At 48.4% G+C, this 14,146-nt stretch overlaps 1 protein-coding gene and 1 long non-coding RNA gene across 2 annotated transcripts in view; one reads left to right on the top strand and one right to left on the bottom strand.

Annotated features, from left to right (window-relative positions):
* KSR2 (kinase suppressor of ras 2) overlaps positions 1–6,937 on the bottom strand; it is a 432,131-nt gene extending 425,194 nt beyond the window's left edge. Inside the window, exon 1 of the mRNA XM_032595418.1 lies at positions 6,396–6,937. Within this exon, the coding sequence (XP_032451309.1) occupies positions 6,396–6,575 (180 nt within the window). The 5' untranslated portion in view covers positions 6,576–6,937. The remainder of the gene's footprint in view (positions 1–6,395) is intronic.
* Positions 6,938–7,590: 653 nt separating this feature from the next.
* Positions 7,591–13,837, top strand: LOC115528653. The gene is made up of 3 exons (XR_003973328.1): positions 7,591–7,639; positions 12,936–13,103; positions 13,457–13,837. It is a non-coding gene; the product is annotated as an uncharacterized LOC115528653 (long non-coding RNA).
* Positions 13,838–14,146: the final 309 nt, after the last annotated feature.

The raw sequence follows: 14,146 nt of genomic DNA, 5'->3' as shown, positions 1-14,146 counted from the left end.
TTGCAAGGGTCACAGAAACCCTGCAGACAATGGGTCCCTGCTTTGACTTTCTCCTCCCCATCCTTCAGCTTCTCCATCCTCTGTCACAGCTGCCCTGTGTCCCTTGTCTTCCTCAGCTTCTGGACACCTCCCCATTCCCCAGCTCCAAAGCAGCACTCTGAGGGCAAGGAGGAAGGCCAGGTCCCAAGACTTGGGGCCCAGAGGGTGGGAGCCCAGAAAATGACCGATTCTCTGGAGGGAGGAGGAAGACTCCTCAGTATTCTGCCCATTCGAGGACGAAAAATCACAAGCTCCCTAACGGGATCCGTTCCAAAAACCCAGATGGGATAGTGAACCCTTCCGAAATAACTTCTGCCACTAACTCGGAGCTGTGAGACCACCTCCTGCCATATCTTTAAGAGAACAAGGCAGAAGGGGGTAAGGCTGGGCCACTTTGTATGGAAAACCAAGAATTCCTCTTATGTCCACAGGTCCCCAGCTCCTTCCCAACTAGAAACAGGAAGAATGAGATTCTAACCTGAAGCAACTGCCTCCTTAAACCCTGAGCTCTCAGTCATCAAAACATAGGCAACCAAAAAAAGAAAGCATAAACCCATACTGAGGATGGGGGGGGGGGAGGGGCGGGGAACAGGCCCTTTTCACACGGCTGGGGGAAGGTAATTTGGCAACACCTACCAAAAGTCCTGAAACATGGCATAGCCTTGGATTCAGCAATTGGGCTGGAATCAAAGGACCGCTACAAACCACAAGGATATCTACTGTGGCATTATTTATAATGACAGAAAGTTGTAAACGTACACGATCTGACAATAGAATTTGTTAAATTATGGTACGTCCATAGAATAGCATGCAGCCACTAATAATATTTAATAATATGAAATGCTGTTCCTGACATTTTAAGTGCATTTTGTATCTCCAGCATTCCTCAAGAGTTGTAGGATTGAATATCCAACTGCCTACTTGACAAATGGAACGTGTCCAAACAGGACCTGACCATCAAGCCCAACCTATCCCACTTCTAGTCCTCATGTTTCAAATAAAGGCACCACCATTCGCTCAGTTCTTAAGCCAAACACCCAGGGACAACCCTCCCTTCTTTATTTTCCCCATATCTGCTTCATGAACACCTCGTGCACACCTGACCTTCTGAATCCAGCCGCCGGCCCCATCCCGCCAACCACCTTAATAGTCCCAAGCACAGTGACTCCTGGTTTTGGTTTCCACACCAATCTCCCAAACTGTCTCCCTGCCCCCATTCTTAATCCCTGCAGTCTATTTTCCCTGAAGCAATCAGAAGGATCTTTTAAAAATCTAAGTCAGTCACCTCCCCATTCACACTCAGGACAAAACCCAAATATCTTATCAAAGCTCTCTATCACCAGGGCCCTGATTCTGTCTCCCACTGTGTCCCTCACCCCTTGCCCGTCCACCCACTCAACTCCAACCACAGTGGTCTGTTTGCTGTTCTAACAACACTCCAAGGACGTTCCCACCCAAGAAATTTGCTCTTCCCTCTGCCTGGTCCCTTCCCCAGATACGTCTTGGTTTGCTTCCTCAAGTCAGTAAAACCTCAAGGGGGCCTCTGCTGACCATCCCATGACCCTCCCTCTTTCCCATGCTCTTTTGGTTTTATTTTGGGGTTTGGGTTTTTTTTTTTTCTTCCATAGCTGTTACATTATTATAGGAGATTGTTCATTGGCTTCCGATGAACCACACCTCCTAGAATCCATACCCTTAGACAGTCATTTCCACATTGATTTTGGGCTTATCCACTTAACGTGCTTTGGCATATGGGACACTGGCAAAGGTTACAGAAGCAGAGGCCTCAGAGGGGGCTGTGCAAAGGGGCTTGTTCTCTTGGAACATGGCTGCTTCCACGAGGTAAGGAATCCAGCTGTCCTGTTGGAAAGCCATGTACAGAAAAACTGACATCCCCCCACCAACCACCAGCCATGTGAGCTAGGCCACCTTGGGCCATCCAGCCCAGCTGAGCCATCTGATGATCACACAACCACATGAGTGATGTGGGCAAGATCAGCAGAACCGCATCATCCACCCTAGAGGTCAGAGATCAGGAAGCTAGCCCTTGGGCCAAATCTGACCCACCACCTGTTTTCATAAGGCCCCACAACCTAAGAATAGTTTTTACATTTTTAAACGTAAAAAAAAGGGGGGGTGGGGGGTAATAGTATTTCGTGACATGTGAAAATTACATCGCATTTCAATTTCAGGGGCCATAAATGAAGCTGCAGTGGAAAACTGTCCGTCTGCGGCTGCTACGTGCTACAACGGCAGAGCTGAGAGGCGCTGTGATGGAGTCTGTATGACCCACAAAGCCTAAAAACTATTTACTACCTGTCCCTTTTACAGAAAGAGTTTACTGGCCCTTGCTGCAGGCTGCTGGGCAGGCTAACCTTTAACAACTTTTTATTGTGTTCACTCCAAAACCTTTGAAGACTTCTATCTCCTTCCTCAAAGGAGTGAAAACTTTGTCAGTCTGGCTCCCTTGTCCTTAGTCAGATCTCAAGAGTCTGTGACCTAAATTCATTTCCTATGACATTCTCTCAGTACTCTCCATTCTAGAACCAACTGGTCTCTCAGCTGCCCCACGAAGGCATGAACTGGTATGAAATACCTTTATCTGTTAGCTGTTCTTGCTGAGGCGAGCTCTCTCCACCGCCAGCTCTCCCCCATCCTTCTCTGCGCTCAGGGTCCCCAGCTCCCCAACCAAGAGAGGCTACCCTAACTGCTTTGCCAAATGTTTCCCTGGGTGTATTCTATGGAACATCATCCCAGGATATCCTTGGAAAAAGGAAACACCGCAGACTCCACGCTCCGCGGAGATCACCGTGCACATAGATGATATCGTTAACGGCTCTGAGAGTCTCTGCAGTCAAGATGCCTGTTTCCCTTGTGTTTAGCTCAAAACCTTTGCCAAATTCCTCCAAGGAATTCGTTTGTCTACAGAGTACTTGTTGACCACCAGCATGTAGTACAGGGCCCGGATTTCAGTACTCACCGCAAGAATGAAAACTGCTAATTTTTCAGACCAAGGGACCCACAGAACACACTTCGGAAATGCTGTTCCAACTCTTCCCTTTCTACCCCTGATCTGAGCTGTTCCCTTCCATGTCATCTATTCACACCACGTAATGTTTAATCATACCACCATCATCATCGTGACTATCAATTATTCAGCACCTGCAGCTGTGTTACAAAATGGCACCAGGCCCTCGAAATGTCCTCCCTTTCGATCTTCATACTACTGAAATAGGTAATGTTATTCTTTTATTGCCCTTTGCCAAAAATTTAAACCATGGGTCAGAAAATTTAAATCACTAGCCCAGATAAGTAAGTAGAAAAGCTACATTTACAACTTTACTTGTGTAACTCCAAAGGTCATGGGTCTTTCTTCTCTGCTGACTACCTCCTGATAACACACACCATGGCCCTTGTTTGTGGGCTATCCGCCCAATATCCTTCATGCTTTCTTCCTGCCAGCATGTATGGGGTGGCAACCAGTCAACCCAGGCGATGGACCATGACTCATCTAAACCACTTCACCATGGTGTCCCCACGTCCCCACCTCCCAGCATTGAGGCAAGGACTGGCCATCTGACCAAGTTTTGGCCAAGAAGACATAATTCAACATCATCTGTGGGGTAGGTAGCGAAACAAAGACATGAACCCTTTATCCCTGCTTGCCCCTCGCACCGGTCCCCTCTCCCCTGCCTTGAACCTCAGTGAGACAGCTAAAGCTTTAGAAGACATCTTGCAACCAAAAAGAAGAGGCCATTGAGAACTCAAAGAGACAACGGTCCCGAGCTTACTAACTTGCTGACCCAACTCAAGCAGCCATATACCTCCATACTTCTTGCGATACAAGAAAAAGAAGCCATCATTTGCTTTAAAAAACTGGCCTTGGATTTTCCATTTCGTGTAGCTTGAACACGTTCCTAATGGACCTACATGCTGTCTCCCATATTATTGGCTGTTTGGATTTCATCATTATTTCACACATATATTATTATTAGCCTTGTCTCCCTAACCATGCAGTACACATCTTGAAGGCTAAGTCCATGCTGTATATGGGGTGATATGCACGCTACTAAATTTTGCTTATTATCACGGTTTTCAGGATGGTCTGTTCAATTCACTACTTACTCCAGTGTTTGTGAGCAGGGAGTCCTTACCATCAAAAGAGCAGAAATATGCCACCCTATCTCCTATTATGTTGGTATTTTTCAAAGTGTCGATGTGAAAACATGCATCAGAAACACCTGGACTGTTTATGAAATGCAGATTCCTGGGCCTCCTGCCAGTCCCACCTGAATTAGAGTCTCTGGGGTTAGAGGCTGAGAATGTGCATTTTCAATGAGCTCCCTCAGATGGTTTTAACATACAAAATGTGACAGTTTGGGGGATAAAAAAAAAACCCTCGGGTCCAAAGCCTAGATGAGGTTTGGCAGGACTTGGCTGCACCTGGGATCTTCAGCCCCTCCTCAGTGTCCCCACCCCAGCCCCAGAGACCTGAGAAGCAAGAAGCTGGCCTGACTGCTGGGAGACCCTTCCCTGAGCAATCTGGAAACCAGGGATCTGTGGCATCCCGGAACCAGGAAACTAACACCCAGATGCACTCCCAATAACTCTAACCTCCGGCAACTCCATCCCCCAGTTTGCAAAGAAAACCTCTATGCAGAAAAGAAGCCACGGAGTCCAGGATACGCTGTGACCATCACCATCATCAAGGAGTTATCAGAGGATGGGGCATGTTGAAAAGAGGAAAAGAAAACAGGAGAAACGCGCACAGTAATACGTGAACTAGCACCTGGGACTCCTGACTCCAAGGGCCAGAAGAGAACTCAGGTGGCCCTTTTGAGTTATTTAGTTACTCATAACCCGCAGTTCTGAACCAGAATCTTATCCTGGGCACTGCTCACACCAAGACAGAAAATTTTCCCAGATGACAGGGGCACACAGACATGCATTCTAGGGTAGCAAAAGCGATTACACACAGCACACACACACACACACACACACACACCACACACACCACTTTCAAACTGATGACCTTTCTGTGTGCTGACAACCAAAGTTAAAATCATGGAGGGAAAAAAAAAAAAAAGACTTAAAAGTAAATCAGACAGCAGTGCTCATCCGTGCTCGAACCCAGGCACAGGGCTCCAAGATTCAGTAGGGGCTGAAGAGTTCAGGCCTTGGAAACTCGTGGGCTGGAAACAGGGAACCTCCCCAGCACTGCACATCCCTGCTTCGCCAGAGGGTGAACCCCTTTACTTTGCTTCCAGCCCCACAGCCACCACCCTCAGCAAATGCCAGCTAATAGGAGTTCCCAAATTTAATCAAGCCGTGTGTACAGCTGGTTTGAAGGAGAAGTGAGTGGAACCCTTCGCATGTTTCCAACAAACGTGGATGCCCAGTGATTACGTGCACACCAGACATTTTCTACGGCTCTTGAAACCTTCCTCCTTGACCAAATGGCCTTCGGAAGAAATAATTCTTTCTGCCACCTTCTTTCTGAGTAACTTTGCATCAAACCCCACCCCCCAAACTGCTTCAAACTCCCCCTCAAGTTCTGTTGGAGACAATGTTACAACTCGCCAGCGATGACTCCTCCTCCGACCCCTCTCCTCACCGTCCTGTGGAGATTCAAGAGTATTTTCCTACACCACTTGTGTGTGCTAATCCAGGCATATTTTTTTGTTATCTTTTTACACGTTTCAGGCCTGCAACAGCTCCCTGCATCAAACGATTTGATTTGGAAACGGGTAGCTCAAAGGGGATTTTTTTTTTTTAATGCATCTTGCCTCCTGACATGTATATCACTGAAATAAAACCAAAACAAAAACAAAAACAAATTCCAAGGAGCAATCGGCGGAGTTGCGAAGGAGGCCCAGAGCAGAAGGAGGTCTATATTATAGGCAGCCCCGTTCTGGGAGCAAAAACCACCTTTGACCACCTGCAGAATTGCGCAAGGTCACGTGGGTTCTCTGCAGCGCCTTATGTCTTACCCAGCACACAAGCCCCCGTGGCATATAAACCAAATCCACAAGCGGAAAAAAGAGAGAAACTCACTCCTCGGAGAGGAAGCAAATGATAATAACAGCCGCAGGAATAATAATACATAAAGGAATAACAATTACTACTACTACTACCAACATCCAGCCAAGCGTAGATGACAGCGGTACAGTCAAGGGACATCCAGTGCAGGCTTTGCAAAGAAGATAAATCACAGAAAACCAAATCGTGCCCGCCCTGCCACCCTCCCACACCCTCCCCCCCCCCCCACCAAACAAACAGAATCAAAGGAAAGGGGGTGGTGGGGAGCAAGGAAAGGGAAGGAAAGATTGCCTTTTCCCCCCATAGGCGACACCTACCTCCAGGGTCCGGATCTCTTTTTGTGTGAGGTCGTTGGAGGTGGCACATTTGGTCCTAAGCCCTTCCAGGTTGGAGATGCTCAGGTCTATCATGTTTTGGACCAACTCGCACTGCTGTAAGGCTTTTTGCAAACTCAGAGGCTGCTGCTCCTCGCTTTTCGTCATGTTTTCCTCATCCATCGCTTGCTCGGCAAGCCCCCTTCCCCTCCTCCTCCTCCCAGAGAGAAAAAAGAGGGGGGGGGGGGGAGTAGAGGTAGTCTACCCCCTACGCTCTCCAACCACTGCGACTTCTCAACAATGTCTCATGAAGAAGAAACCCAACATCTCACACAGGGCTGAGGGGGGTGGGGTGGGAGGAGGGGACAAGAGCCAAATTATTATTTTATTTTGGGGTATCAAGCAGACTCCATTAGAATGTCTCCTCTCTCTGAGTCTCTGGTCCCTGAAAAGGAGAGATGCTGTTTCTCAGAAGCAAACCAGGTGGATGGTGATGCTGTCTGTACACTTAGGGAGGAGGGGGAGGGGGGGAGGATGAGGAGGAGGAGGAGGAGGAGGAGGAGGAGGAGGAGGAGGAGGAGGAGGAAACCCGAGGAAGAAGGGGGAAGTTGGTTCGGATTTTCGGATTGCTTAGGAGGGAGGCGAAGGAAACACAGGCTCTCACTCTTTACACACCGGCTCCGTGAAGGGCAAATTATATATTTTTGGCTGGCTGGCTTTTATGTCAAAAAAAATCTGCTTTGCCCCCCTCCCAGTTGCAGTGACACGGCATTGTCCACCGTTTGGGGTGCTTTAGCGCGTCCTCAAGATGCTGTCTGCATTGCTCCCGCGGCTGCGGCGGCGACTGCGGCTGGCTGCTGTCTCCTCCTCGCGCTGCTGCTGCTGCTGCTGCTGCTGCTGCTGCCGCCGCCGGGCTCCGGGGGTGACGGCTGCTGCATTCGCTCCTGCCTCGCTCCACACCGACATCTTGCCTGTCAATCAAAGGGCGGGGGGGGGGGGGGAGCGAGCGCCGGCGAGGGATGGAGAGCGAGAGAGGGACCTGCGGGGAGCGGGTTGGTGGAGCGGCGCCGTGCGCGCAGCCGCCCCGGCCCGGCGCGCCAGGGACCCGCGGGAGGAGGCGGCCGCGGCGCGCGCAAGCTCGCGCACCTGCCCGCGGAGGGGCCGGCTCCCGGCGCGGGCCGGGGCGCGGTGGGGCTGGGGGCGGGCTTCGTGGGGCTGCGGAGCTCGCGTGGAAATTACTACCGGGCGTGCGTGCGTGCGGGCCGGCGGGCGGGGGCGCGGGGGAGGAGCGCGCGGCGGGGGAGCCGGCGGGGAGTGCCCCCGGCCTCGGGGGCTGGGCGCGGGGGCGGGAGGGGGAGGGGGAGGGGCGGAGGTGGAGGCACTACTACGGCACGCTCTCGCGAGACGAGGCCGGAGTACCGCTCAGCAGGTGCGCTGGGGCTGGGAGCAGGTGTGCACCCAACTTTGAAACCTTTAGTGCGTGCCGGAGAAACGTCAGCGTGAACCTGTTCACGTCCTCTCTGGCTTTCTGGCTCGGGATGTGTGTTTGTGTGTGTGTGTGTGGGTGTGTGTGTGTGTGTGTGTGTGTGTGTTGAAACAAACTGATCGTCTTCCTTGAGCCTTGTGTGCGTCTGTCTGTCTGCCTGTCTTTTTGTTCGTTTGTTCTTTCTCGTTAATGGGAAAAAATAAAACAAACCTGATCATCTTCCATGAGCTGTAGGAAGCTGCATCCCCGCTTTGGTACCCTGGCCTGCAGTTACCCTGACGAGTGGCTTTCCGTTTGGAGGGGGAAAGGGGCTTGGCGTTAACCTGATTGTTACCATGTCTGAAATGTCCTCCACGATCTGATACCAGCCTACCTAAACGACCTTATACCAGCAAACTATGGCCCCAGAGCTAAGAATGGTTTTTATATTTTTAAATGGTTGGGGGAAAAAAATCAAAAGAAGGTTTTGTGGCGTGTGAAAATTAGAAGAAATTCTACATTTCAGTCCCCATAAAGTTTTATTGGACAACTGCCACCCATTCCTTTTATGTCGGTGTTTACTGTTGTAACAGCAAAAGTGAGTAGTTGCAGGAGGAACTGTGTGACTTGAAAGCCTAAAATATGTGCTATCTGGCCCTTTCCAGAAAAGCTTGTCCACCCCTGACTGATCACCAAACATATTCTTGCCTCAGAGTTCTTTACTCTCTCTGTCCGCTCTGCCCAGACCGCATTTCCTAGTCTCTCCTGGTTGGTTCCTTGTCACTTGGTGTCAACTCAAATGTCATCCAGAGAGGCTTCAACTTCTTGAACATCTTAACTACTAGTATTCCCAACACACCATTGCTCGAAGGATGTATTTAGGCTAATTAGCAAAAGGCTCCTCTTCTCCAGGTAAACAGAGCTCCGTGCCAGGCAACTGAGTTTGGAGAGGAGTGGACTCAGAACACATTGTACAATACGTGTCCCTTAAAGGAAGCCACTTGAGAGGTACAGAGAGTGACAGCCAGTGATGGCAGACTTTTTTTTTGCCCTCAGACTCTGGGCCATAAGGTTTTCCAGCTCATACAGATCTGAATCAGCATTTTCAAAATCCCTCTGCTGGTGAGGAGCTCAAATGCGTTCTCTATATTCTCAGTCTCTTGTACTATGAAGTTCATGGATTCCAATTCTCTAGTAAAATTCTCTTTTCATCTATTTTCTCCTTCTCTTGCTTTGTTTCTCTTAAATATATTAATCATGGTTATTTTAAAGCCCTGGTTTACTTCCAGTTCTTTAGTCACCTGCACAGTCTGTTTCTATTGCTGTTTTTCTATTTGTTTTCAGTCATTTGGTCCTGTCTCTTGTCAGGCCTTGTAATTTTTGTTGAATGCCATACAACATCTGTGTATGAAAATATATATTATATATAAAGTCTCCAGGTAATATCTAACTCTGGAGAGGGCTCCCCACCTCTGGAAGCAGATGGCAAGGGGACTGAGCATCTTAGCTAAGCTGGGTGGAGGCTGAGTTGAGGTTTTGATAAGATATCATCTAACTTTGGCTCCTGCGTCTAAGGCTTTGCCTTTTAGAGATTCCAACTAAGGTCTTTAGGTGTTCACTGAGGCCCCCCCCCCCCCCCCCCCCCCCCCCCCCCCAGCCCTGTGTTCTAACCTTATAGCCATAACATGGCAAGACTGCTGGACACTCTCCTCTGTTTTTCAGGGGCTTTCTGTTTGGCTTCTAGCCTCTTGGCCTGCACAGTTTCAGAATTTGCCAAATGTCTTAAGGGGAAAACCACCATCTATCAAGCTCACTTTACTACCCTTCCCTTTGCTCTAGGATAGTCCCTAATTTTGTCTCTCCAGCCCTAGGACACTGCCAAAATTCTGCTGGTTTCTCTGTCCCCCAGCAGCAGCAGCCTTACCTGGGAAAAGTCTAGATTCCAAGTCCCCCAATTTGCAAGTTCCGCAAGGGGAAAAGTGGCTGCAGTATACGTCAGCTCACCTCAACATTGTTTCAGAATCTTGGCCCCTCTAGTCCCGGTGGCTGCAGCAGCAATGTGAATGCCTCTAAATAGGTGATGATGATAATGATGATGATGATGATGATGATTTGATTTGGCTTTTCTAGTTGTCCTCAGAGCAAGTAGAAATTGCAAAAAATGAAAGTAGCCCATAGTTCAGAAGTCATCCACTGGCAGGGCTGTAAGCAGCACACAAATGCGTTGTTTGACATCCCCCCACACACAACCACCACCCCTCCTTTGCAATTAATTGTTATAGTGGACATTTGTTATACTTTGCATCCATCCAGCCCTTCTCAAGAGAAACCAAAGCACTTTTCCAGAACCTTCCTTGCAACTGAGTTTCATGTGACCTAAGCACTTCTATTAACATGTCACATGAGATTTATACTTGGAAATGAGCAACAAAGAGGAGTCTATCTGATATAAGCATGACAGCCAGTGCACCTTGCTTCCAGGTGTCCTGCCCCTGTGTAAGCTTGGGGTCTGTGCTGAAAGGCACGGCACGGTATTCACAGGGGTGGTTTGGGCATCATTCCTAGCTGTGCAGCCCGAGCCTACAACTCTTGTCCTTCTGGAGATTCTACAGGCTTTCTACCTGTCTTAGTCTGTCTTGGCTGACATAACAAAATTCCACTGATGGGTGGCTTCAACAAAATAAATTGGGGCTTCTGGGTGACTCAGTCGATTGAGCATTCGACTCTTGATTTCGGCTCAGGTCATGATCTCTCAGTTCGTGGGTTCGAGCCCTGTGTCGGGCTCTGTGCTGACAGCATGGAGCCTGCTTTGGATCCTCTCTCTCCTTCTTTTTCTGCCCCTCCCCCCGCTGTCATGCATTCTCTCTCTCTCTCTCTCTCTCTCTCTCTCTCAAAATAAGTAATTTAAAAAACCTTTTAAAAAACACAGATATGTGTTTTTCTCACAGTTCTGGAGGCTGGAGATCACAGTGCCAGCATGTTCAGGTTCTGGTGAGAGACCTCTTCCTGGATTCAGAGGGCGGCTTCTTGCTGTGTCCTCACATACAGGCATGGTTCACATGGCTTTCTCTTCTTATTAGGCTATCCCCCTTTTGAATTAGGACCTCATCCTTTGGCTTCCCCTAGCCCTGATTACCTCCTAAACATCGCAAAGGCACATTAAGGAGAAGAGCTGAAACATGAATTTGGGCGTGGGGGGGGGGGGGATGCAATTCAGTCCATAGCACCACCCTGTTAAAGCACTTTTGCTTGAACTACCTGGAGTAGATTGTATCATTGTCACAAAGAACCTTGACTGATAATCTTACCAAAAATTCCAAAATCAGGAGACACTACCAAAAATGGAGATTTCTGGCATTTCTAGGAAATCAGGAAGATCTGGCCTCATTGGACAACTGGCTGGATGTGAGAGACAGCAACCCCTTTCAGATGGGACACAGCTCCCTCCAGTTCACCATGACCTCCACTAAGCCCCTTCATTCATTATTTATATTTCTTGCCTAGCCCCTGAAGGCATTTGCATTTGCTGCCCCTGGGATAGCTTAAGGTAGTTTGCACCTTGGATCCATAGGAATCCCACCAATTCCAACTAGTTTCAACTGTAAGAATAGTCTCATATTAGAAGTCCAGTCCAATCAAAACTCTATTCTCATATCCAGTTTAATACCTCTTCCCCACCTGCCCTGGTCTGACCCAAAGATGGCTCGGGAATCTGCAACAGGGACTAGGGCAGGTGTGTCCTCTCCTGCCCCTTCCTGGCTCTGCCGGAGTATGGCAGCAGGGGAGTGTGGGGAAAAGGGAAAGCGTTCTCTGCTGAGAACAGGTGACTTCAGGGACAGTTCTCTCTGGTGTTAGATGACACCACCACCACCATGTCCTGGCAAGCACTCACATGGTTCTTTTACTCGGGCACACTGGGGGATCACTGGAGACCTCTGTGGGGACCTTGTGGGGACTCAGTGTGCATACTGGTTGACCTCTTGCACACCCTCTTTTTCATTCATACCCCAGGAAGTACCCCACATTCTCTTTTGAGGTCCTGGAGGCCACCCTCTTGGGTGAGTCTTTTCAGGATGACTCAGACCTCCAGACATACACCCTGGCCCATGGGAAATAGGATACACCTCTGCCCTTTGCCCTCGCTCCTCGCCCTGCTGTCATGGACAGCCCCAGGCAGCCTTCAGCTGGCAGTGAGATGCCAGCCACCCCCTGCTTGCTGCCCCCAGTCTCACAAGTGATTCTTTGAGCTCTTGTCTCTTGGCTTAGAGATCAGAGGGGAGAAGAAAACCCCCTACAAAGACCTGTCAGAGAAACCTGGATAAAATCTGCCCTGGATAAAATCTGACCTTGTTTTATATAGGCTGGAGGCTGATGGTTATTGATGGTCAGGGGACCAGTCTGGCCACCTCTTGACAGGAGGAAGTATTGTTACCCACTGCCCTTAGCTTTGAAGCTTTAGCTGAAGTTCTGGGTCAACAGGAAAAGTCTCATTCCACATCTTGTTATATTAACGATAAGCTGTCCCCAATATTTTCTAAGTTGCCTTGTGAATAGGGACCCAAACTGGAAAGTAGGGGGGTGACCGATACCCCTGGCACTGAACAAAACTAACACTGACTTCTTGAAGGGCTCAACACACTGTGTTCCCAGGGCATTTCTTTTTTTTTTTTTTTTTTCTTTTTTCTTTTTCCTACTGATTCTGAGGTGGGGAAGAAATCTCAGAATGCGAGCCCCCAGGACACAACCAAATCTTCTAGTTGTGAGAGGAGTATTACTGTTCTGTTCTCATTGATCCCCAAAACATAAATGGCTTTAAAAAAAATACCTTTTATGAGTGCAGGCAGAACTCTCCTAGCTTTAACCTTGTGAAGTTTTTCCAACATCAGAAAACTGACTTTTCTAGAGTTCTCCTTTTGGCCTTTTGCCTCTTTGTCTCTTAATTTTCCACTGCAAGCGAAGCAACCAGATCACTCTTGTGATGGCAAGATAACTTCGGCTCACGATAATGGACAATTTAGTCCAGTGATTTATGCCAGCTTTACACAGTAAGCACTCAACGCCGCACTGTGAATTTTCAGTTACAGCAGCACCCTCGGGATGGGAGAGGATGTGTGCTGTGGCACGCACTGACTACTTCGGGCACGGTGAAGGAGCAGTGTTGAAAATTGCAGTGAAGTCGTGCCATCAACCAAACTGGCTTCCTTCTTATACCATCTGGTCTAGGAAGCTCTGCATTAGGCTGACTGGTAAGGAGAAGAAAGGCATCTGTCCTGCACAGGTCCCAGGGGTCATGGCTCGTGGGGCAGAGCACAGTCTGGGCACCTGATAAAGGACACACCCCACATGGCATTCATCTGTGGCAGCATGGATGAAGGTCCTGATTCTTCTGTTTTGTTTTGACTGCAGTACAATGCACATAAGGTTGACCACTAAGTGACATCTAGTACACTCACAGCGCCATGGGATCATCACCACTCTATAGAGTCCCAGAATTTTTTCATCACCCCAGAGGGAAGTCCCATACATATTTAGCAACTACTCCATATTCCCTCCTTCTCCCAGCCTCTCACGACCACTAATCTACTTTTTGTCTCTACAGATTTACCTGTTCTGGATGTTCCATACAAGTGGAACCTTACAGTACCTGCCCTTCTGTGTCTGGCTTCTTTCGCTGTAGCATAATGTGTTTGAGGGTCGACCATGTCATAGCAGGTGTCAGTTCTTCATTCCTTTTTATGGCTGAGTAATATTCCATTGTGTAGATAAACCGCATTGATTACCCATTTATCTGCTGGTACATGTTTGAGTTTTTCCACCCAAATATGCTTGGCTATTGGGAATAGTGCTGCTGCAGACATTTGTGTACGATGGGTTGTTTCAACACCTGTTATCTATTCTTTGAGGCATACGAGTGTACCTTGGGGGCATTGCAGTTTGGGTTCCAGACCAGCAAGTATTGCAATAAAGCCAGTCAAATGAATTTTGTGGTTTCCCAGTGCGTATAAAAGTTATGTTTACACAATACTGTGGTGTATTAAGTGTGCAATAGCATTGTGTCTTAAAAAAAAGCAATGGACATACTTTAATTAAAAACTACTTTCTTGCTAAAACATGCCAGCCATCATCTGAGCTTTCAGTGTGGTGTAATCACTGATCACATTCCCCATGACAAATATAATAATAATGAAAGAGTCGAAAATATTGCAAGAATTACCCAGATGTGACACAGAGACACAAAGTGAGCAAATGTGTTGGAAAAATGGCACCCGCAGACTTGCTTGATGTAGGG

Source organism: Lynx canadensis, chromosome D3 (genome assembly GCF_007474595.2).
Source record: "Lynx canadensis isolate LIC74 chromosome D3, mLynCan4.pri.v2, whole genome shotgun sequence".
In the NCBI taxonomy this organism is placed as follows: domain Eukaryota; kingdom Metazoa; phylum Chordata; class Mammalia; order Carnivora; family Felidae; genus Lynx; species Lynx canadensis.
This window is presented reverse-complemented; position numbering and strand designations above follow the sequence as displayed.